The 25,082-nt window shown below is 45.6% G+C and overlaps 1 protein-coding gene across 3 annotated transcripts in view; it reads right to left on the bottom strand.

Moving 5' to 3' along the window:
* Positions 1-683: 683 nt before the first annotated feature.
* CD58 (CD58 molecule) overlaps positions 684-25,082 on the bottom strand; it is a 67,327-nt gene continuing 42,928 nt past the window's right edge. Inside the window, exons 6-13 of one of the 3 annotated variants that reach the window (XM_075905602.2) lie at positions 24,838-24,891; positions 21,092-21,130; positions 18,898-18,969; positions 16,320-16,343; positions 12,679-12,750; positions 9,622-9,645; positions 6,182-6,235; positions 684-2,354 (exon numbers count right to left, since the gene is read on the bottom strand). In XM_075905602.2, coding sequence (XP_075761717.2) covers positions 6,189-6,235; positions 9,622-9,645; positions 12,679-12,750; positions 16,320-16,343; positions 18,898-18,969; positions 21,092-21,130; positions 24,838-24,891 — 332 coding nt within the window. In that variant the 3' untranslated portion in view covers positions 684-2,354; positions 6,182-6,188. The other 2 variants (XM_075905592.2, XM_075905610.2) reach the window with 2 other exon arrangements.

Raw genomic sequence — 25,082 nt, 5'->3', positions numbered from 1 at the left:
ACTTGTTAAAAGATACCTTTTTGTCCCTCACTGCTTCTTTTACATGGTGGTTAAGCCACGGTGACTCTTTTTTTAGGTCTCTTGCTATGTTTTTTAATTTGGGGTATACATTTAAGTTGGGCTTCTATTGTGGTGTCTTTAAAGTTTCCATGCAGCTTGCAGGGATTTAGCTCTAGTCATTGTGCCTTTTAATTTCTGTTTAACTAACCTCCTCGTTTATGTGTAATTCCCCATTTTGAAATTAAATGCCAGGGTGCTGGACTGCTGAGGTGTTCTTCCCACCACAGGAATGTTAAATGTTATTATATTATGGTCACTATTCCCAAGCGGTCCTGTAACGGTTATCTCCTGGACCTGATCCTGCGCTCCACTCGGGACTAAATCGAGAATTGCCTCTTCCCTTGTGGGTTCCTGCACCAGCTGCTCCAAGAAGCAGTCATTTAAGCCATTGGGAAATTTTCTCTCTGCTTCTCTTCCTGAGGTGACATGTATCCAGTCAATATGGGGATAATTAAAATCCCCCATTATTATAGAGTTATTTTGGTAGCCTCTCTAATCTCCCTCAGCATTTCAATGTCAGTATCGCTGTCCTGGTCAGGTGGTTGGTAATATATCTCTACTGCTAATTTCTAATTATTGGAGCATGTAATTACTATCTATAGCGATTCTATGGAACATGTTGATTCATTTAATATTTTTATTTCATTTGATTACACATTATCTTTCACATACAGTGCCACTCCACCACCCACCCGGCCTGCTCTATCCTTTCTATATATTTTATATCCTGGTATGATTGTGTCCCACAGATTTTCCTCGTTCCACCAGGTTTCAGTGATGCCTATTATGTCAATCTCCTCCTTTAATATGAGGTACTCTAGTTCACCCATCTTATTAGTCAGACTCCTAGCATTTATGTAGAAGCACTTTAAAAATTGCCACTGTTTATTTCTCCACCCTTCCCTGTTGCATTGGATTACTTTATATGCGGTTGTTTGTCTGCTCTGGCCCATGGTTTGTCCTCTCCCCTCCTCTCCTTCTGACTACAGCTTAGAGAATCTCTAACAGCAGATTCTCCTCTAAGAGAAGTCTCCCTCCCGATTTACGTGCATCTCCGTAACAATCAGCTTTCCCCCATCTCTTAGTTTAAAAACTGCTCTACGGCCTTTTTAATGTTTAGTGCCAGCAGTCTGGCTCCACCCTGGTTTAGGTGGAGCCCATTCTTCCTGTATCGGCTCCCCCTCTCCCAAAAGTGTCCCCAGTTCCTGATAAATCTAAACCCTTCTTCCCTACACCATCGTCCTGGTGTCGGCCACTGTCGGCAGACACGATACTGGGCTAGATGGACCTTTGGTCTGATCCAGTACAGCCATTCTTATGTTCTTATGAGTTCTTTCAAAAGAAGAGGAAAGAGGAAAACCCACAGATGCCCTGATGGCCACTCCATCCATAGTAATCACAGCTGAAATGTGAGAGAGCATCCATTCAGAGTGGACTCTTATCTTTCAAAAAAGCAGATTGTTTTTTCCGATGTGCTTTGAAAACTGTGGACGCTCTCTTTCAGAAAAAGTTTTTTTAGAAGATTTTTTTTTAAAAAAGCCTGCACTCTACACATAGCCTCAGATGCTGAGCCTGGAGGATTGAAAATTCAGGTACCTTTCTGAGAGAACTTTCCAGGCAAAACTAAGTTGTTCCTTTGCACACGCAGTTCCAGCCTGGGAGGCAATGTGTTCTATTACTTGCCCAAACTTTCATCTGTTGTGAAACGATCTGCGAGTCTAACACCATCCCTGGTGATCCCATTAAAATTGGGTCACAACCCTTTCGCGGGCCAACCCCACAGGTTAAGAACCACTGAGCTAGAGTAAGTGGCAGATTTGATTCCACCTCCTTTGAGGTCTGACTTTTTCATCTATGCATGGACAGTGTTGTTGAGCCTCTTCTTTCAGATAGGGAGGAGGGGAAAACGAGCATTTCTTTCTGAATACTTTTCTAAATGTAAATAATATTATGGTTGAAGTTGTATCTCGTATCAATTCATTTTTGATCTGCCTACATTCACTTTTGTTAGTAAACATCTGAAAATATTAGAATAAATATATCAGGCTCCTTGACTGTCCTCTCTCAAAATAGGTGGCATTAAAGAAAGAGGGCATCAACCCTGGAAAGATAAAAGTGGGCACTCATGGAAGCTTGAGAACTAATAAATAACATCTCTATTAGGGAAAACTCCAGAGCTTCTGGGTGATGCCTGCAAGATGTTCATTTCATTTCTTCTCTCAATGTCTTTTGTTACTCTGCAGATCAGTTTGGTCCATTGTGTTGCTGGTCTGTCTGCATTGGCAGTTTAAGATCTGTAATAAAAGACAAATTAATTATATTTTTATTTTCATTTGCGATGTCCTACTAGTTACCCAAGAACTCTGCAGTTTTAAACACTAGCAAGTGGTAAATACGAGTAACTAAGATACTCTAGCATTTTACGATGTCATCTTTGGCTTATGTTACCAACGTCAACTGATACTCAATGTCACTCATAGGTTTAATGTTGCAGAGATTTTTTTTCCTATGGTAGCACTATGCATTTCTGGAGTATCCTTCATTTGAGAATCTCAGAGCTTTCCTAAGGTCGGCAAGTATTATCCTAATTTTACAGACAAGGAAACTCTGAGAAGGAAATGATAATAAAAGGTGTCAAGACAGAATACATACAGTATTTACCACACATGATAGGCACCTGACTAAAACCGGGCTGATTTTCAGAAGGCATACTTAACTGCCACTTACGTCAACACTTCCTTCTTAGTGCACCAGTCTGTAGCAACCTGGAGTGACAGTATACACCAAGGCATTGGTATGTACAGACTGTGCCTCTTCTCCCATGGCACTATTCCTCCTACACTAAACCTCAACTGAGTACCATTTACATCCACCTCAGACCCCAGCTGCGAGTCTAGAAGCACAGGAGACCTGAAGCAGCCGGCACAACTCAATAGTTATTCTGGCTACTTTTTGTTGAGATCAGTTACACTACGTTGAATAAGGGGAAGTTACTCCGGCCGTGTTTGTTACATTTCCAAAGCAGCCTGTGTCTGAGACGGTATCCAACTGTGTGGGCGTGTGGTTTGGCGTTGGTGGGGACTGCAACTGTTAGAGAATGGAATCTCCCCCCCAAAAAAAAACCCAGATGAGACAGTCAGGACAACATTTCAGAAAGAACATTTTAAATTATTTTCTTTGCAAAATTTTTTAATCCCAGATCCAACGCTGCTTTGTTTGCTCTTGTCATGTCCTGGTGAGGCCAGTCTGAACCCAGCACAAAGATGACAGAGCAGCATAAAAACACCAATGTGGGAACCTCAGACTGGGTGTTTCTGGTGTCAGGATATTTGCTCAAGACTCAAAAGGTAGGGTGGGGATCCCTAAAGCACTTCTCCTGCCTACCGCGGCAACACACGGGGTCAGTTCTTACATTCCCATAAGGAGTTCTGACATAGGTCTCACACCCTGCGAACAGCACAGAGTCAAATGCTGCTGCTATTGATTTGTTCTTCTGTAGTGAGAGGTAACAATAGTGACTATACAAATAATACAATTAACCCCCAAGCTCCCAAATGCAGCTCAAACATCATGGCAAACCCCAATGGCCAAAAAAGACACCCTGATTAGAACGGAATATCGTAATAGCCCATGATCTGGCAACAGCCAACATCATCACAAAAACTTAAGTCTTCAGCTTGACTCATCAGGCTCAGTGACAGACTCTGGGTTCCCTTTTAGCTGACCCAAAATGCCACTGCTTAGATCAGCTTCCTCCTTCGGCCACTTGGAGCACGTCACGTGTCTGCCTCAGATTTTCACACTGCTGCCTCTCTTCATCAGCATCAAATTTAGGTTTCTCATCCTATCCCCCTCTGGTCTACACTCAAATACAGTCCAAATTCCATAGCCTGCATTCGGTCCTGCCTAAACCTTCACTCTCATCTCTTCCTAGCCCCCCCCATGAGCTATCATCCTAAGCCTCCCTTTGGACTAGGGATGTAAGAGTGTAGTCGATTAACCAATTAATCACTAAGCAAAAGCTTATCAGTTAATGCTATAGATCAGTGGTTCCCAACTTTTTCAAGCATACGGACCCCCTTGTCATGTTAGTAACATTTCATGGACCCGCCTCTCTGGGGGAGAAAAGAAAAAGAAAAGGTGGGCCCAATCCTTACTTTTAAACTTTCCACGGACCCCCTGCTGTACCATTGCAGACCACCAGGTGTGTGTGGACCACAAGTTGGGAACCACTGCTATAGAGGACAGCATTTCCCTCCCACCCCCTTGCCAGTATATTTTTTAGCAGGCTGCTAAGAGCCCAGCTCAGATCTGGCTTGTAACAGGTCCAGGACCTACCCGCACTATGGCTCTACATTTAAAGTGTATTAGGAGCCAGGCGGGCAGGCAATCCTGCTGAATTCCGGCTTGCACTGGGTCTGGGAGTTCAGACCCCACCCAGACAGGACCTACTGCCACTCCGTGCTGCTGCCTCTTTATCAGAGGCAGCAGCTCAGGGCTACAGGCAGCCGGTCCACGAGGGGAGCTGGGTTTTAAACTGCCCCCCCTTACAGACCAGCTCCTCCCTGGCACCTCCCACTTCTGCCTCTGATACAGAGGCAGCAGTGCGGCATGGCACCTTGGGAGTGAGGCCGGAGTGCACTGGCTGCCAGGCCCCAGCCCCACCCCCGGGGAGAATAGAATAGTCAACTAATCAATAAGAATTCATGAGGTTACTCAACTGTTCAATTAATTGATATTTAACATCCCTACTTTGGACTGCTTCCTCTTTCTCCAGCATCTACTGCCAGGATGGCACTAAATGGAAGAGAAAACTGTGTATTTCTGACAGCCTGCCTACCCAGATTCCCGGGAACTCTAGGAATCATTCATGTACTATCAGTGTCATGTGAAGGTAGAAACCCATATAAAATCATACCACAGAACTCCAGGCTTGTATAGCCCTGCTGTACAATCCATTTCCTTTGGGGACATTATGGTGCAGCCAGAGGTGTACTCTTCCAGCTCAGACAGACATGCCGGCACTTGCTCTGATTGATTTAGCTAGATAAAAATAGAGAGCACTTGCGGCGGCATGGGCAGTAGCACTGACTAGCCACATGAGCAATTGTCTGAGAGCCTGCCTACGTACTTGGGGCAGCCAACCCGTCTCTCCGCCGACACGACCACAGCTGCACTGCTATCTTCCTGGAATTTTGCAAAGCATGATTCAAAACCCATATCTAATTCAGGTACCATAAGCATGTGTGTGTAGATGTAGTTACGCACAGATAAGGTGTCTTATATCAGCAATATTTATTTTGCTTTGTGAACCACAATAAACTATACCAGTACAAGCTTTTTTACACTGGTACACCTGAATCCTCATGAAGGATTTGTTTTGTTTTATCCCCTTCCTCCTTCCCAAACACAACACACATACACACTCACTCACTCACTATGCTACTACAGCTAAAGCACCAAGGCTTGCTCAGAGAGACAAGACCTTCTTGTCCAAAAGGTGCAAAGTGCCCAACACAAACCACCAGCATAAATGGAGAAGAGAACATTGATTACTAAAACCTTAAACTCCAAAATGTTCTTAGTAGCACTGTGAGGACAATTTCTTTGGTTTTGTTTTAGTGTCAAATTAATTTCTAATGCAAACCCAGTGATGTCAACAGTTACACCCCAAGATTAACATGGCCTATGATTTTTGTCTAACACGATCTCTTTAAAATCCAGGCTCTCCAGGGGGTCTTAAACTTGCCTGACTCTCAGTCTTTACCCCCCCCCCCACACACACCCCTCCAAACTCTACTCTGAGAAGCGATTTTGTGCAAACACATTCCCACTCCCACATGTCCCACCCCGATTTGTAGTTTTACCAACTTAAACAGGAAGCCAAAGAGTGAGCAAGTGCCAGAGATCCTTGTTAAACCACATACGAGTGCCTCTATTGTACTCCCACAGTAACTGTAGCATTTCTGGCTCATGACTGAAGTTCCTCACTAGCTGATGTAACAGAAAGAATGGCAAAGCAGCAGCGTGCTCCTGTGAACTTCCCCAGTCACGCACCCAGGAGGTATCCATTCGCTTTCCTCTCGTATTTAGCAAAGCGTTTGGTTTTGTCACTGCATACCTGCGGCCTAGTCACCTTGCCCAAATTCCAGGTAAGTTCTTTTCTCAGGATCTCCTAGGTAAAAAGGGATAAAAAAATGTAGCAGATGGGATAGCATCCCATGGCAACCCAGTTTAGTAGCACCCTTAATGAGCAATTTTGTGTTGCGTGAGATGTCTCTCTCTCGGTGCACTGCTACATAGCTCACTTGCATTGAGTGGAAAGGCAGGACAGAAAATTCATCAGCCCAGACTCATTAGTGCTGTACATTCACTGAGCCTGACTGTACAAAACCCACGTCCATCAGAGGTGATGCCCAGTGGTAAGACACTGACTGAAGAGGCCGGCATTCAGGAAAGGTGAAGGGGGCTACTGTTCCCCAAGGAAAAGGAGCTGAGACTTTGAAGGAGGCTCTTGAAAACCAGCTCCACATAACAAAAAGCATGTGACTAGTTTAACAAGAGTCACAGAGCCAGGAGATTCCAACTGCCCCTCTTTGAGGACCCATCCAACTACCACTGGTGGCAGCAGGAATCTCTTCAATGGCTTTACCAAGAGTTGGAACAGCCCCTAAAGGAACATAAAAACATGCAAGATAATGCACGACCAAAACCTCAACCACTGTGCACTGCACTGGCAGCATAGTTCCTGGAACATACAATTGGTCTCCACCATGCCTCCAGGTGCAGATCCTACTATTAAGGGCAGGATGTCAGCAGCTGGGCCAGATGCTTACAGATGAGTTCAACAGAACTGAGATCTGGCCTATTGCTTTTAAAGAGTTTCATACGTTTTAGGTGCTTGTTATATTTTCTTGTTACTTAGTTTGTACAGTCAGATGTACCATTCAATGTATGTTAAGGAACTGGGATCCAATACCAAAAGAGGAAAGAGTTTTGTGGTTGAGGGTGTCAAGAAATCTGGATTCTGTTTCAGACTCTGTCACAGATTTCATGTGTAACTTTGGCAAATCACAGTCTAGCAGCACCTTAAAGACTAACAAAACATGGAGATGGCATCATGAGCTTCCGAGGGTACAACCCATTTCTGCTAGACTATTCGTTGTTTAAGTTTTTCCAGTTACAGGCTAACTTGGCTACCCCTCCAAAGCTTTTGGCAAATCACTCTGGCTTACATTTTAAAAAGCGGTCCCTGAATTTAGATGCCTCAATTTTTAGGTTCCCAAAGAGAGCTGGATTTTCAAAAGTGCTGATTACCAACAACTCCAGCAACATTTAATGGGAGCTGAGATGCTCAGCACATCTGAAAAGAAAAATAAATATCAGGCCCAGAGGGTGTCAAAGTGTATGTACAAGCCGCTCCCCGAGTTACAAACAAGTTACGGACCAACACTTGGTCTGTAACTTGAAGTGTTCGTAACTCGGATCCCATAGAGTTACATGGCAACCGTGCTGTTCGTAAGCGCGGATCGCTGTTCATAACTCGGATCCGCATTTACGACCGCTTTGGTCATAAGTGTGGATGGTCGTAAGTGGAGGTGGTCGTAACTCGGGCAGCGGCTGTATGATGGCAGCACTGTAGAGAGGAGATGGTACTGGAAAACTAGCATACCTTATATTTAGGTGATTCCATATGGTACCTGAATTAGATTGGGGTTATGATTCATGCTTTGCAAAATTCAAAGAAAATAAATATGCTTTTTTAAGTTTGCCAGACAACTTTCACCAACCTCACTAGCACCCCTCTTGCCAGCCAGGTTCTCAAGCTATCACTCAGTGCGGGGAAGAGGAGATAAAACTTGTAAGGTGAAGCCTCCGGTGGAGTTGGGAGGCTATTTTTCCAGCTCTGGTCGATTTGATCAGGTTCCAGAGCACCGACTAACCTAGTATACTAAAACAGCGGTGCAGCTGTGACCGTGTAGGCAGAGAGATGGGTTAAGCAGGCTCTCAGAGAGCATTGCAGTCAGGAAGCTCATGCCACTGCCCAGGCTACTGCAGGTGCACTCTACTTTTAGCTAGTTAAACTGATCATACAAGTGCCGGCATGTCTATCTGAGCCGGGAATTACACCTCCAGCTGCACCATAATGTACCCGAAGAAAAGGGATAGTGCAGCAGTGGACTTGGAACCAGGATATATCATAATAATTCTTTATTTTTCTATTTCCTTTTTCACTGGAGGGTCTCCAAGCATTTCATAAAAATCATTTTATTATTTGCAGACTGGAAGCATGAGGCACAACACAAAAGTGCAACCTGTCTAAGAAGCTTACACAGTGAGTGAGCAGCAGTCAGGAATAGAACCCAGGTCTCCTGTTTCCCAGTCGTGTGCACAGATTCCCATATACGCTGCCTGCCTCATCTGAGCCTAAGCGAAGGGGCCACAGAGTTTCACAGTGTTTTTATTAACCCTTTGGAATGCTGCGCTAGGAAGCACCCAACCTCTATGACAGATTGCTCTTTTAAAAAAAACAACCACCCTCAGAGCTCCTCTCATTCCCATAGCTCCACTCTTGCTGAAACCCAGATGATTGGTGTGGAGAAAGAATGACTGTTCCTTCATTGATAAGCAGCCTACCCTTCTCCTTTTGATTCATCTGGAAACAAGAGAATCTTCAGTAATTGCACTGAATTCACAAGCTGTCAGAAGTGAGAGAAAAAAACTGCAACGAAAGTCCACTATTGTTATTATGTGGGGGTTTGTAACTTTTAAAAGAGGATTACTTTCCAGAGTGCATAACATACATTTGTGCCCTTTTCTCTCAGCTTTATATGGTATGATAGGGGCCTGACTTTTTTTTAATTCCACATGTTAATTTACATTGCAAATTCAGGGGGAAGAACTAGTAGGATTGTGGCACTACTGTTAAAACCTGGTCGTTAGAAAGTGGGGTTTTCCAGACTGTTTTAAAATCCGTTGTTGTTTGTATTCACTAAAACATTATGGCATAAAGCTCTCATGTCCTAATATCACATCACTCTACACCCTTTTCCCAAAGCAGGTTTTCAATCAGCAATCTTTAGAGCAAGAGCAACACTGTAACCAAACTGAGCCAGCCTAACAGAGAAACGCAACCTATTCATGGAAAGATGCCACTTTTAGTGAATGCCACACCTGATTCATGAATTACTCTGGAATTGGAACCTGAAAAGCCCAGGATAATTAGATATATTAACCACTTGATCTACAGCCACTGATGTGCTACCACACATCCTGCCAACCAATCCCAGCCTTTTCACGGATATTTGTGTTCATCTGCCATTCTCAGATCTAACACGTAGGGCCTCCTTTGAGATATCCCCGATGAGACAGCATTGACCACTGAAAGTCACAAGAGTGAGTACTAGAATGCGAGGAGCTTTGTGCAGGTGTCACAAATACAGTCTTGAGCATTCAGGAACACTTGGAGCATTCGCTGGGGGCCAGCTCTAGCAATGTAACATACTTCACCCGAATGTGACCCTGTAGGGGTCTAAAACACTCCTGTGTGGTTTTCCATACCTGGATCCTTGGTATTTTCAGAGTCTGAAAAATAAAATGCAAGCGAGTAAGTTAGCACCAACTGTTACACACATCATTCATGGTCATCAGGTAAGGCAGGGGTGGGGAACCTCAGGCCCAGGGGTTAAATCCGGTCCCCGGTTTGACTGGACCTGGCCCCCAAGGTTCAGGGTCCCTCCCCATTATTGGGGACAATGTAGCACTTTAAAGACTAACAAGATGGTTTATTAGATGATGAGCTTTCGTGGGCCAGACCCACTTCCTCAGATCAAATAGTGGAAGAAAGTAGTCACAACCATATATACCAAAGGATACAATTAAAAAAAATGAACAAATATGAAAAGGACAAATCACATTGCAGAACAGAAGGGGCATGCGGGGGGGGGGGGGGGGGGGAGGAAGGAAGGTAAGTGTCTGTGAATTGATGATATTAGAGGTAGGGAGAGTGGGATGTTTGTGAGTTAATGGTATTAGAGGTGATAATTGGGGAAACTGTCTTGGTAATGGGTGAGATAGTTCAAATGTTTGTTAAGTCCTTGTTGGAAAGTGTCGAATTTTAACATGAATGACAGTTCAGAGGACCTAACCAAGTGAGTTATATTATTGGACCTAACCAAGTGAGTTATAAGATCAAGAACACATATTCCTGCGCATCCAGAAATATAATCTATGCTATCATGTGCCGAAAGTGTCCGTCTGCTATGTACATTGGACAAACATCTCACACACTTCGCCAAAGGATTAATGCCCACAAAACAGATATCAGACAAGATCACAAAGAGAAAACAGTTTCTTGCCATTTTAACCAGAAAGGACACTCTCTCAATGACTTAGCCACCTGCATTCTGCTACAAAGACCTTTTACATCTGCACTTGAAAGGGAATCCTTTGAACTGTCATTCATGTTAAAATTCGACACTTTCCAACAAGGACTTAACAAACATTTGAACTATCTCACCCATTACCAAGATAGTTTCCCCAATTATCACCTCTAATACCATTAACTCACAAACATCCCACTCTCCCTACCTCTAATATCATCAATTCACAGACACTTACCTTCCTTCCTCCCCCACCCCCACCCCCCCCGCATCCCCGTCCTGTTCTGCAATGTGATTTGTCCTTTTCATATTTGTTCATTTTTTTAAATTGTATCCTTTGGTATATATGGTTGTGACTACTTTCTTCCACTATTTGATCTGAGGAAGTGGGTCTGGCCCACGAAAGCTCATCATCTAATAAACCATCTTGTTAGTCTTTAAAGTGCTACATTGTCCTGCATTTTGCTTCAACTACCCCAGACTAAGACGGCTACATTTCTATCATTATTGGGGAGCCAGTGATGATGCTCCAGCCACCACCGCTCCGCCCGCTGCACAACTGCAGGGCTGGAACAAGTCTACTAGTCTGCCCCTGCCCCCAGGCTCTGGTGTATGAGAAGAAGTGAGGGGAGGGGTTTTTCCCCCTCACTTGTGTAATTTTTCTGTGGGTCAGTGGCCCCCGACCCAAAAAAGGTTCTCCACCCAGATTTAGGGGTAGCAGTCTTTCCTAACCTATGAAAGGAGCATGTGGGAACAAGGGAGTAATGGCATGTCCCTGGTACAGAGCAGGATGGGTCATGGGAGTGCTGAAACATAGAATGTAGAAACATAGAACGTAACCCTCCCTGCTACTCCAAAAGAAAGCAGTGCACTTTTTCCCCTCCTCCCTTATTTCACGGTTTGCTGCAGCACTCAGCAAGGGGACGAGGGGCTCGCTGTGTCGCCCAAGCCAGCTGTTTGAAACCCTTGTGACTCGGGCAGTGTATACAAGCACAACAGCGAAGGCCCACCCCTTCTCCACAGCCTTCAAGAGCGCACCCAGGCCCAGGCCCTGAAAGGGATTTAGTCTCCTCACTTCCACTGAAATCAATGGGAGTTTGGTACCCAAATAGCTTTGGGTATGTCTACACCTGCAGCCTATTTCGGAATAGGGCTGCAAATGTAGGCATTCGGAATTGCAGTTCAAGCCCGGGATTTAAATATCCCGCGCTTGATTTGCATCTTCCCAGCCGGGCGCCGTTTTTTGAAATTTACGAGCCCGAAGTAACTGCCCGCGTCTACACACTGCAGTGAAACGAGCGTTCGAAATAAAGCCCTAGTTCGAACTTCCTGTTATTCCTCCTGCAATGAGGTTTAACAGGTAGTTCGAAATAGGGCTTTATTTCGAACGCCCGTTTCACTGCCGCGTGTAGACACGGGCAGTTACTTCGGGCTTGTAAATTTCAAAAAACGGCGCCCGGCTGGGAAGATGCAAATCAAGCGCGGGATATTTAAATCCCAGGCTTGAATTGCAATTCCGAATGCCTACATTTGCAGCCCTAGTTCGAAATAGGCTGCAAGTGTAGACGTACCCTTTCAGAATCTGGGCCTACGAGTCTATTCTGTCTGGGGGTCCAATAGGGCTGCTTAACCAGACACTTAGGCTCTAGTCACGGCTATTTTTACATTTTGCCGAAATCTTCTTGGGAGTAATTATACATCTAGTCCAGTGTTTCTCGACCAGTGGTACAAGTACGCTTAGGGATACTCGAGAGAAGTCTGGGGGGTACGTCACCACAACTGAAATTTGGAGAAAACTGAATTTTTGTTTTAAGCTTTACAGCACTTTTTTTTTTTTTTAAACTTTTTACACTTTTTACAGGTTGTACTCTAGGAGCTCCACTGAGCATTGTTTTTATTTCTCCTTTTGGAGAAAATCAGCCTTCAGGTCACACCCCATAGCTTCACTTCCAGCTAATTAGCAAACATCACAATCCCTTTATTTCCCCTGCCAACAAGCTACTCTCCAGTCAGAGCCTCTGTCCTTCCCCTTACTCCTGTGACAGTGTCACTCTCCTACCTTCCTGTCTGCACAATGGACACCTCATCCCCTCCCAACATTCACCACCATTTCCCTGCACTGGTCACTGTACAGCCAAGCACCTCTGCCTCCTTGACATGCAGCTAGTCAGTGCTATGCAGCACACGCGCCTCACTTTCCCCACTTAATTCTGGTCCCAGTGTGGTAGCCACATACCTGGATTCTCTTGATTACCAGGAGGGTCGTTTGTGGTCACTGCTTTCAATTCCTGTGAGTTCTTCTCTTCCTCTATGAAGGGGAGAGAGAATTCTATAAACTGATGTCCATAACACTATACACTTTAAAAGGAATAAAAAAATTCTTCCAGGCCATTTGCTGTAGATTGTTTATCATTTGGGACTAATGAACCCATCAGCTTCTCCCAGGTGCTTATCCGTCTCCAACAACTGCCCCCAACAATCAATGATTGACTTGGATGTTCTCTGTGCAGTTCAGATGAAATTATATGGCTAAAAGCAGCTGTTAAAATGTTCCTATTTTACAACTTTCCTGCCCGAGAGCCCCCAAAGAGCTTCACAAAGGATCTCTGTGTGGAAACGCAGCCACCTCTGGGGTGAACGGCAGCGACTCACCAGCATATGGCAAGTTGTAAAACGGTGGAGTAAGGAAGGGAAATTTTGAGGGGGGCATCTAGGAAACACCTTCTCGGGAACGAGGGCTTACTGCTGAACCAGGGACCAATGTTCCCTGTAAGATGAGCACTTGTGCAGCCACTCGGGAGAAATTCAAATACTGCCCAATGGATGGGCTACAGAGGCACTGCCTGACTGGCTGTGAGGAACCAGCAGGAGAATTCTGAAACCCTGCAGGCTGCTTAATGCCTATGCCTGCAGTTGGAATTGCTCCTGGCCTGCTTTGTTCTCAGCCCTGCTCAGTTTCTGACTCCTGGATCCTGGCTGCCCTGGCTCTTTTAGAAAGTGCCATGAGATCTCTTATACTGGGCTCTATTCCACTTTATTACTGTAAAAACAGCACCATGGAATTCCTGTTTAATTACTCTGCCTTCGGAGAAATATTTTCCCTTTATAGGGAACTTTCCCTAGAAACTGAGGCCTAAAGCTGGGTTCAAATTATATCATATACCATCACTGGTAATAAACATAGTACCCCCATTAATCTCTGTGTAATACAAGATGTACTTCTGTCCACAAACAAACTAGTTAACCAATCAACATTGCTTAAACTGATTCCAACCCACATGTGGACACACTTACTTTGATTTAGTTTAAACCTGTCCTCTTAAGTCCCTGTTCAATTTAAGCTAAACTGAAATAAACATGCTTTAAACTGAAGAGCAGCCATGAAGTTTTTTCCATATGTAAGTAAATAATTATGCATGGAGATGACCTGAGTCAATAATTCCACAGATGATTCACAAGCAGAAACCCACACTAGCTCCTTCCTTAGCATGCTTCCCAGGCACTGCAGGATTAGCAAATGTTACAAAGCAGGAAACCATGTTTTAGTCAGTAGATTCAGCAGTTCACCAAGTGCTCATCACTGATTAGCAATCCACAGCCAAGAACCTCTCTCCTGAACGCAGGGGACTTAGGTACCATTTTATCTGGTATTAGGCATGATGACAGCACACCCACTGAAGTGGGCCTGACACACTGGAAAGGTGCTCCTCCACCTCTCTTCAGGTCACACTGGGGCTTTGACAGCAGACAGGCTTTTGGATGCTTACAGAGAGGCAGAGGTACCTATGTCTGGGGCAAAAACATAGGCCCAGAGGGAACTTTTACTGCTAATAAAAAACTTCAGCCCTGAGTGAGCTTAGAAACCTGCATGGCTGCCCACAACTGGTCAGGGCTTTGTGGACTGCAGTGGTTCCCGGATCTGGGATTAGGCATCTAAATCTAAGAATTAGGTATGTAAGTCCCTCTGTGGGGCCTTTGTCACTATCAGATGAACTGGGTTGACCTAGTGACCTACAGGTGAAAGGATTGGTATACCTTTTCCATCCTCTTGGCCAGCTAGTGTCCCAATTAACTCCACTTATAAGCAACTTATATAAAATAACAAAATCAATGTCACTGTTCAATAGCTGACAGCAATGCTCTATTTTCATCTTCTTTGTGGCTTCCTAGGCAAAAAGTAAAAATCGAATATAATCAGAATTTAGTCCACTCCAGTTCGGGTAGAACTGATGGCTCTATGGAGATCACAATGTTAAAAAAAGTTCAGGTGTGACTGGGAAGGGAACCATTTGAAACATTTTGGATTGAACGCTATACACAACTGTTTTTGACTAGTGAGCGCTTCCTCTGTTCAACCCATTTTCATGAAACTTCATGGCATTTCAATCTGCATGAGGAAGAATTCAGACCAATATTTCCACTTTGGGTCTTTGGGTTTATAGTGAGTGCATTTTGCCCTACAGTCTCACACTTAAGAGTGAAGTAAGCCCTACATGGATGAGATTGGTAGGCCTGACACTAAAGAGAACATTACAATCTGGGAACACTTAAAAATAACTAATAGTCCTGCAGCACCTTAGAGACTAACAAAAAATGTAGATGGCATCATGAGCTTTTGTGGGCACAACCCACTTCTTCAGATGAATGGAGTTAAGGGTCCAGGGTACAAATAAATAGCAGAGAAACAGAGGGGATAGGGAGGGAAAGAGAAGGGAAAAAATGGGGAAAATTGTGTCAATTAGAGCATCTAATGAGGCTAAGAGAGTGAGCTGTAAGTCCCTGGTGCTTGGCTTTTTAGGTCAATAGAGTGTGGAACGTAGCAGCCCATCCAGTTCAGATCTTTGTTTAGACCTTGATTCCAGGTATCAAACTTCTCATCAATGGGAAACCCTCTCTCCTCCCCTCTTCTTCAGTCTGCAAGGGCCAGAGCCACAAGGGAACTGAGGTGGGACAACACGCAGCAGTGCAGCCTCTAACTTTTAGGGGCTAAGGAAAATCATGAAAACAATGAAATCAGAAGGTGATACGTTAGGCACCCAGGGATCTTATACAACAAAGGGGAAGAATTCAAGAATGGGATCCACAAAAACCAACATGCTACATGTGTGAGGCATGACTCACAACAGCCAACAGGAGTTGGGGAAGGAAGAGTGTATCCCAATTCACACCTTTTTCATGCAATTTGGCACTTACATACAAACTTCAGGGAGGCCGCCTCTCCCTGCTTGAGATCTACAACTGGGAATCCTTCTCCTAGTGTTATACGATTAGGAGGCCTAAGGATGGCAGGCAGAGGCAGACAGTGAACCAGAGCATCCCACATTCGGGGTGTGTACCCAAACCACTGGGCTAGAGGTTATGAGGAAGGACACTGCCACTTCTCCCCCCCACCCTTCTCCGTGTGGAGCTAGGCTTGTTCAGAGGCAGTGGCACCTCTAAACAGGATTTAGGTGCCAAAATTCCAGTTACAGGCAGGCACCTAAGCTCCTTAGCGAATCTGGCCCAAAGCCTTCCTCCGGTTAGAGAGGGAACAGGAGACTTAGGAGTGGACGGAGTAAACCTGACTCTTTATTGAAGATACCTGTTCCCTTGCCAACCAATCCCAGCCTTTTCATGGATATTTGTGTTCATCTGCCATTCTCAGATCTAACACGTAGGGCTTCCTTTGAGATATCCCCGATGAGACAGCATTGACCACTGAAAGTCACAAGAGTGAGTACTAGAATGCGAGGAGCTTTGTTCAGGTGTCACAAATACAGTCTTGAGCATTCAGGAACGCTTGGAGCATTCGCTGGGGGCCAGCGCTAGCAATGTAACATACTTCACCCGTATGTGACCCTGAAGGGGTCTAAAACACTCCTGTGTGGTTTTCCATACCTGGATCCTTGGTATTTTCAGAGTCTGAAAAATAAAATGCAAGCAAGTAAGTTAGCACCAACTGTTACACACATCATTCATGGTCATCAGGTAAGGCAGGGGTGGGGAACCTCAGGCCCAGAGGTTAAATCCGGTCCCCGGTTTGACTGGATCTGGCCCTCAAGGTTCCACGACCCCCCCCATTATTGGGGAGCCAGTGCTGATGCTCCAGCCACCACCGCTCCGCCCGCTGCACAACTGCAGGGCTGGAACAAGTCTATAAGTCTGCCCCCACCCCCAGGCTCTGGTGTATGAGAAGAAATGAGTGGAGGGTTTTTTCCCCCTCACTTGTGTAATTTTTCTGTGGGTCAGTGGCTCCCGACCCAAAAAAAGTCCCCCCCCCCCCCCCCCCCCCCCCAAGATTTAGGGGTAGCATTCTTTCCTAAACTATGAAAGGAGCATATGGGAACAGGGGAGTAATGGCATGTCCCTGGTACAGAGCGGGATGGGTCATGGGAGTGCTGAAACATAGAACGTAACCCTCCCTGCTACTCCAAAAGTAAGCAGTGCACTTTTTCCCCCTCCTCCCTTATTTCAGGGTTTGCTGCAGCACTCAGCAAGGGGCCGAGGGGCTCGCTGTGTCGCCCAAGTCAGCTGTTTGAAACCCTTGTGACTCGGACAGTGTATACAAGCACAACAGCGAAGGCCCACCCCTTCTCCACAGCCTTCAAGAGCGCACCCAGGCCCAGGCCCTGAAAGGGATTTACTCTCCTTACTTCCACTGAAATCAATGGGAGTTCGGTACCCAAATAGCTTTGGGTATGTCTACACCTGCAGCCTATTTCGGAATAGGGCTGCAAATGTAGGCATTCAGAATTGCAGTTCAAGCCTGGGATTTAAATATCCCACGCTTGATTTGCATCTTCCCAGCCGGGTGCCATTTTTTTTGTGAAATTTACAAGCCTGAAGTAACTGCCCGCGTCTACATGCAGCAGTGAAACGGGCGTTCGAAATAAAGCCCTAGTTCGAACTACCTGTTAAACCTCATTGCAGGAGGAATAACAGGTAGTTCAAACAAGAGCTTTATTTCGAATGCCTGTTTCACGGACGTGTGTTGACGCGGGCAGTTACTTCGGGCTTGTAAATTTCAAAAACTGACTCCCGGCTGGGAAGATGCAAATCAAGCGTGGGATATTTAAATCCCGGGCTTGAATTGCAATTCCGAATGCCTACATTTGCAGCCCTATTTCGAAATGGGCTGCAAGTGTAGACGTACCCTTTGAGAATCTGGGCCTACGAGTCTATTCTGTCTGGGGGTCCAATAGGGCTATTTAACCAGACACTTAGGCTCTAGTCACGGCTATTTTTACATTTTGCCGAAATCTTCTTGGGAGTAATTATACATCTAGTCCAGTGTTTCTCAACCAGTGGTACAAGTACGCTTAGGGATACTCGAGAGAAGTCTGGGGGGTACGTCACCACAACTGAAATTTGGAGAAAACTGAAATTTTGTTTTAAGCTTTACAGCACTTTTTTTTTTTAAACCTTTTACACTCAAAAATTTCATCACCCGCCCGGCTACGATTTAGTTGTTTAAACAAATGTGTTGCAATGGTAGGAAAAAAAGGGGTGTCTGAAAACTGTAGGTATTGGGAGTACTTATAATTTATTTAATTTTTAAAAGGGATACTTTATACAAAAAGGTTGAGAAACACTGATCTAGTCCGACACTGTGTCTGGGAAGTACAGTATAGTCAAAAGGTGACTGAGACAGGGAGGGGTAAGCTACTATTCTGAGCACAAGCCTGGGAATCTGGACTCCTGGGTTCTAGTCCCTGTGTGATTCTGTGCCCGGTTCTCTATTCATTTTCACCCTTACTCGACACCACTAGGGTGATTCCCAATTGACAGGAATGAGAATAGAGACTTAGGGCCCGTGTGGTGTCAGCCAAATCAAATCACCTCTCCGTGCCTCAGTTTCCCCCCCTGTAACTAGGAGATCACACCCTCTCACAGAGGGCACAGGGAGCATTTATGCAGTAATGTTTCGGTGCTGCTTTGAGGGTGTACGCGCTGATTGTTACAAATAGAAGGGGGAAAAGGCTGATGGGCAGGGCAGTAGAACTCTAGTAACGCCCAGGGCACACATCAGCAAGTAACCGAGTCATTACTCCAGAGCAGACAAGACGAGCCACAGCCGGCTGGAGAATCAAGAAATTCTGAAGTTGTACTCTAGGAGCTCCACTGAGCATTGTTTTTATTGCTCCTTTTGGAGGAAATCAGCCGTCAGGTCACACCCCCCAGCTTCACTTCCAGCTAATTAGCAAACATCACAATCCCTTTATTTCCCCTGCCAACAAGCTACTCTCCAGTCAAAGCCTCTGTCCTTCCCCTTACTCCTGTGACAGTGTTACTCTCCTACCTTCCTGTCTGCACAATGGACACCTCATCCCCTCCCAACATTCACCACCATTTCCCTGCACTGGTCACTGTACAGCCAAGCACCTCTGCCTCCTTGACATGCAGCTAGTCAGTGCTATGCAGCACACGCGCCTCACTTTCCCCACTTAATTCTGGTCCCAGTGTGGTAGCCACATACCTGGATTCTCTTGATTACCAGAAGGGTCGTTTGTGGTCACTGCTTTCGATTCCTGGGAGTTCTTCTCTACCTCTATGAAGGGGAGAGAGAATTCTATAAACTGATGTCCATAACACTATACACTTTAAAAGGAATAAAAAATTTCTTCCAGGCCATTTGCTGTGAATTGTTTATCATTTTGGACTAATGAACTCATCAGCTTCACAAAGGATCTCTGTGTGGAAACGCAGCCACCTCTGGGGTGAACGGCAGCGACTCACCAGCATATGGCAAGTTGTAAAACGGTGGAGTAAGGAAGGGAAATTTTGAGGGGGGCATCTAGGAAACGCCTTCTCGGGAATGAGGGCTTACTGCTGAGCCAGGGACCAGTGTTCCCTGTAAGATGAGCACTTGTGCAGCCACTCGGGAGAAATTCAAATACTGCCCAATGGATGGGCTACAGAGGCACTGCCTGACTGGCTGTGAGGAACCAGCAGGGGAATTCTGAAACCCTGCAGGCTGCTTAATGCCTATGCCTGCAGTTGGAATTGCTCCTGGCCTGCTTTGTTCTCAGCCCTGCTCAGTTTCTGACTCCTGGATCCTGGCTGCCCTGGCTCTTTTAGAAAGTGCCATGAGATCTCTTACACTGGGCTCTATTCCACTTTATTACTGTAAAAACAGCACCATGGAATTCCTGTTTAATTACTCTGCCTTCGGAGAAATATTTTCCCTTTATAGGGAACTTTCCCTAGAAACTGAGGCCTAAAGCTGGGTTCAAGTTATCTCATATACCATCACTGGTAATAAACATAGTGCCCCCATTAATCTCTGTGTAATACAAGATGTACTTCTGTCTACAAACAAACTAGTTAACCAATCAACGTTGGTTAAACTGATTCCAACCCAAGTGTGGACACACTTACTTTGATTTAGTTTAAACTTGTCCTCCTAAGTCCCTGTTCAATTTAAGCTAAACTGAAATAAACATGCTTTAAACTGAAGAGCAGCCATGAAGTTTTTTCCATATGTAAGTAAATAATTATGCATGGAGATAACCTGAGTCAATAATTCCACTGATGATTCACAAGAAGAAACCCACACTAGCTCCTTCCGTAGCATGCTTCCCAGGCACTGCAGGATTAGCAAACGTTACAAAGCAGCAAATCATGTTTTAGTCAGTAGATTCAGCAGTTCACCAAGTGCTCATCACTGATTAGCAATCCACAGCCAGGAACCTCTCTCCTGAAGGCCAGGGACTTAGGTACCATTTTATCTGGTATTAGGCATGATGACAGCACACCCAGGGCGTGTCTAGACTACATGCCTCCGTCGATGGAGGCGTGTAGATTAGACAGATAGGCAAAGGGAAATGAAGCCGTGATTTAAATAATCGTGGCTTCATTTAAATTTACATGGCTGCCGAGCTGAGCCGACAAACAGCTAATTAGCTGTTTGTCGGCTCAGCGCGCTAGTCTGCATGCTCTGCGCCGACCTGAAAGCCTTTTATCGACATCCCCCTTATGCCCCGTAGGATGAGGTTTACAGGGGATGTCGATAAAAGGCTTTCATGTCGGCAGGGGAACGTCCAGACTAGCGCGCTGAGCCGGCAAACAGCTGATCAGCTGTTTGTCGGCTCAGTGCGGCAGCCATGTAAATTTAAATGAAACTGCGATTATTTAAATCGCAGCTTCATTTCACTTTGCCAAAAAAACAAATCTACATGACTCCGTCGACGGAGCTATGTAGTTTAGACGTACCCCCACTGGAGTGGGCCTGACACACTAGAAAGGTGCTCCTCCACCTCTCTTCAGGTCACACTGGGGCTTTGACAGCAGACAGGCTTCTCGATGCTTAGAGAGAGGCAGAGGTACCTATGTCTGGGGCAAAAACATAGGCCCAGAGGGAACTTTTACTGCTAATAAAAAACTTCAGCCCTGAGTGAGCTTAGAAACCTGCATGGCTGCCCACAACTGGTCAGGGCTTTGTAGACTGCAGTGGTCCCCGGATCTGGGATTAGGCATCTAAATCTAAGGATTAGGTATGTAAGTCCCTCTGTGGGGCCTTTGTCACTATCAGTTGAACTGGGTTGACCTAGTGACCTACAGGTGAAAGGATTGGTATACCTTTTCCATCCTCTTGGCCAGCTACTGTCCCAATTAACTCCACTTATAAGCAACTAATATACAATAACAAAATCAATGTCACTGTTCAATACCTGGCAGCAATGTTCTATTTTCATCTTCCTTGTGGCTTCCTAGGCAAAAAGTAAAAATAGAATATAATCAGAATTTAGTCCACTCCAGTTCGGGTAGAACTGATGGCTCTATGGAGATCACAATGTTAAAAAATGTTCAGGTGTGACTGGGAAGGGAACCATTTGAAACATTTTGGATTGAACGCTATACACAACTGTTTTTGACTAGTGAGCGCTTCCTCTGTTCAACCCATTTTCATGAAACTTCATGGCATTTCAACCTGCATGAGGAAGAATTCAGACCAATATTTCCACTGTCTTTGGGTTTATAGTGAGTGTATTTTGCCCTACAGTCTCACACTAAAGAGTGAAGTAAGCCCTACATGGATGAGATTGGTAGGCCTGACACTAAAGAGAACATTACAATCTGGGAACACTTAAAAAATAACTAATAGTCCTGCAGCACCTTAGAGACTAACAAAAAATGTAGATGGCATCATGAGCTTTTGTGGGCACAACCCACTTCTTCAGATGAATGGAGTTAAGGGTCCAGGGTACAAATAAATAGCAGAGAAACAGAGGGAATAGGGAGGGAAAGAGAAGGGGAAAAAATGGGGAAAATTGTGTCAATTAGAGCATCTCATGAGGCTAAGACAGTGAGCTGTAAGTCCCTGGTGCTCGGCTTTTTAGGTCAATAGGGTGTGGAACGTAGCAGCCCATCCAGTTCAGGTCTTCGTTTAGACCTTGATTCTAGGTATCAAACTTCTCAGCAAGGGAAACCCTCTCTCCTCCCCTCTTCTTCAGTCTGCAAGGGCCAGAGCCACAAGGGAACTGAGGTGGGACAACACGCAGCAGTGCAGCCTCTAACTTTTAGGGGCCAAGGAAAATCATGTAAACAATGAAATCAGAAGGTGATGAGTTAGGTACCCAGGGATCTTATACAACAAAGGGGGAGAATTCAAGAATGGGATCCACAAAAACCAACATGCTACATGAATGAGGCATGACTCACAACAGCCAACAGGAGTTGGGGAAGGAAGAGTGTATCCCAATTCACACCTTTTTCATGCAATTTGGCACTTACATACAGACTTCAGGGAGGCCGCCTCTCCCTGCTTGAGATCTACAACTGGGAATCCTTCTCCTAGTGTTATACGATTAGGAGGCCTAAGGATGGCAGGCAGAGGCAGACAGTGAACCAGAGCATCCCACATTCGGGGTGCGTACCCAAACCACTGGGCTAGAGGTTATGAGGAAGGACACTGCCACTTCTCCCCTCTCAGGCTCTGTTGTGTGAGTAGAATAGAGGGAGGGGTTTTCCCCCTCACGTGTGTGCGGCTCCTGACCCCAAAAAATGTTCCCCACCCAGATTTAGGGGCAACAGGGGGGCATGTGGGAACAGGAGAGTAATGGCTAGTTGCCATGTCCCTGGTACAGAGCGGGATGGGTCATGGGAGTGCTGAAATATAGAATGTAACCCTTCCTGCTACTCCAAAAGAAAGCAGTGCAATTCATTCCCCTCCTCCCTTATTTCACGGTTTGCTGAAGCACTCAGCAAGGGGCCGAGGGGCTCGCTGTGTCGCCCAAGCCGGCTGTTTGAAACCCTTGTGACTCGGGCAGTGTATACAAGCACAACAGCGAAGGCCCACCCCTTCTCCACAGCCTTCAAGAGCGCACCCAGGCCCTAAAAGGGATTTTGTTTCCTCACTTCCACTGAAATCAATGGGAGTTCAGCACCCAAATACCTTTGAGAATCTGGACCTAGGAGTCTATTCTGTCCACAAGCCCAATAGGGCTGCTTAACCAGACACTTGGGCTCTAGTCACGGCTATTTTTACATTTTGCCTTCAATAAACTGGGCAGCAATTATACATATAGTCCGACACTGTGTCTGGGAAGTACAGTATAGTCATAAGGTGACTGAGACAGGGAGGGGTAAGCTACTATTCTGAGCACAAGCCTGGGAATCTGGACTCCTGGGTTCTAGTCCCTGTGTGATTCTGTGCCCAGTTCTCTATTCATTTTCACCCTTACTTGACACCACTAGGGTGATTCCCAATTGACAGGAAGGTGGGTAGAGACTTAGGTCCTGTGTGATGTCAGCCAAATCATTTCACCGCTCCGTGCCTCAGTTTCCCCCAGTGTAAGCAGGCGATCACACCCTCTCACAGAGGGCACAGGGAGAATTTATGCAGTAATGTTTGGGTGCTACTTTGAGGATGTACGTGCGGATTGTTACAAATAAAAGGGTGAAAACCTCTCCTACTTTTGAGTGATATTCCAGAGCATCACTGCTTCACTTGGCCATTTACTGCACAGTTCATAGGAAATAAATTGGACAAAGGGAGGTGTTGGGTTGTATGTTTACATTGAAATGCTGCATTTGTCAAGCCTAAAAGTTCCTTTCACGAATTACTCATGCACTGATACGTAGCCCTCTCTGGAGAGGACAGTGGCAACTAACTAGCACATGGTGAGTTGCACAAATGCTGAAAGGAGGGGAGATGTTGGCCAAGAGTACCCCACTAACCTAGTGACCTTTAGGTGAAAGGGCTGACGTACACCTTTTCTATCCTGTTGCCAAGCTAGTGTCCCATTTAATTTTGCTTGTAAGCAGGTTGATTTTAATATTCAATAACAAAATCAATTTCACTCGCTCCCTATTTCCCTCTTTGTCGTGGCTTCCTGGGGCAAAAGTAACAGTCCAACGTGAGATGTCTTCCAGGGGGTACATCAACTCATATAATCAACTAAGCAAACCCCTCTTCTTACCAGAAGCGCCAGAGGATCTTTAAAAGCCTTCTTCTATGCTTCAGGGCAGCTAACCAGGTATTCTGGTTCCAAGTCTTAACCTTTCCTAATCACCTCCTGCCATTTTACCTGAGAAGGGCACTGGGTGAAACCCTAGTGCTTGTACCAGCCTCTGTCTCACTGGGTTTGAATGATGTAAAGGAGGCCTAAGCACCCCATGTTCTGACTAAGGGATAACGGTCCTGGCTTAGGCACCACAAAATTCAGCTTTCAGGCCAGACCTCAATGACATTCCCTTTGGCCCAGCACATGCAGCAGTGCAGCCTCTAACTTTTAGAGGCCTAGAAAAATCACGGAAATAACAATGGGGTCAGCAGAGGCCAAGTTAGGAACCAGGGGACCTATACAATGAGAATTCAAGCATGGGATCTACAGAAACAAGCATGCTACATGGAGAGTGGCTTAAGACGGCCAATGGGAGACGGGGAGAGAACTGTGTATCCTAAGACACGCCCTTCTCATGCAATTTGGCACCACCATGTAGGCTGTAGGGAGGCTGCTTTTCCCTGCTTGCAATTCACAGTGGGGAACCCCTCTTCTAATTAGGACACCTAAAGGCAGCAGGCAGAGGCAGATAATGAACCAGGGTCTCCCACATACAGGGTGCATACCTAAACCACTGGGCTAGAGGTCATCAGGAAGAACATTACCACATCAATCCCACACACATCCTGTGTGGAGTTAGGCATGCTCAGAGACAGTGGCACCTCAAAACAGGATTTAGGTTCCTAAAGCCTAATTGTAGGTACCTTAGCCCCTTTAGGGATCTAACCCAAAGCCTCCCTCCCACTCCCCACTCTGCTTTGCAACACGTGACTTTCATCCCATTCCACTCTTTGTCAATGACGGTGTTTCTATTGGAATGACCACAGGCTTCTCCTTTTGGCTGGACTTTCACTCCCTCCCATGCCTTGGTTCTGGCCAAATTTGAGAGCCCCCCCCCCCCACACACACACCTTTATCATCTTCACTTCTGCTCTGATCAGGCTGATTCCCCTTGGCTCCTTCACCTGAAAGGGGGAAAGAGAATGAGATAAGCTTCAGGAGTACAGAACACTAGCACTTTACATGGCTACCCTGATTTCTACCCAGGTCACCAGCTGGAATTAATGAACCCTTTCCTACTTTTCAGTGCCCAGAAATGCTCTGGAGCATCGCTGCTTCACTTCGCCATTTCCTGCCCAGCTTATATTAAACAAAT

The sequence above is a fragment of the Pelodiscus sinensis genome, chromosome 1, assembly GCF_052426305.1.
Source record: "Pelodiscus sinensis isolate ZL-2025 chromosome 1, ASM5242630v1, whole genome shotgun sequence".
In the NCBI taxonomy this organism is placed as follows: domain Eukaryota; kingdom Metazoa; phylum Chordata; order Testudines; family Trionychidae; genus Pelodiscus; species Pelodiscus sinensis.
The sequence above is the reverse complement of the archived record's forward strand: the minus strand, read 5'-3'. Positions and strand labels throughout refer to the sequence as shown.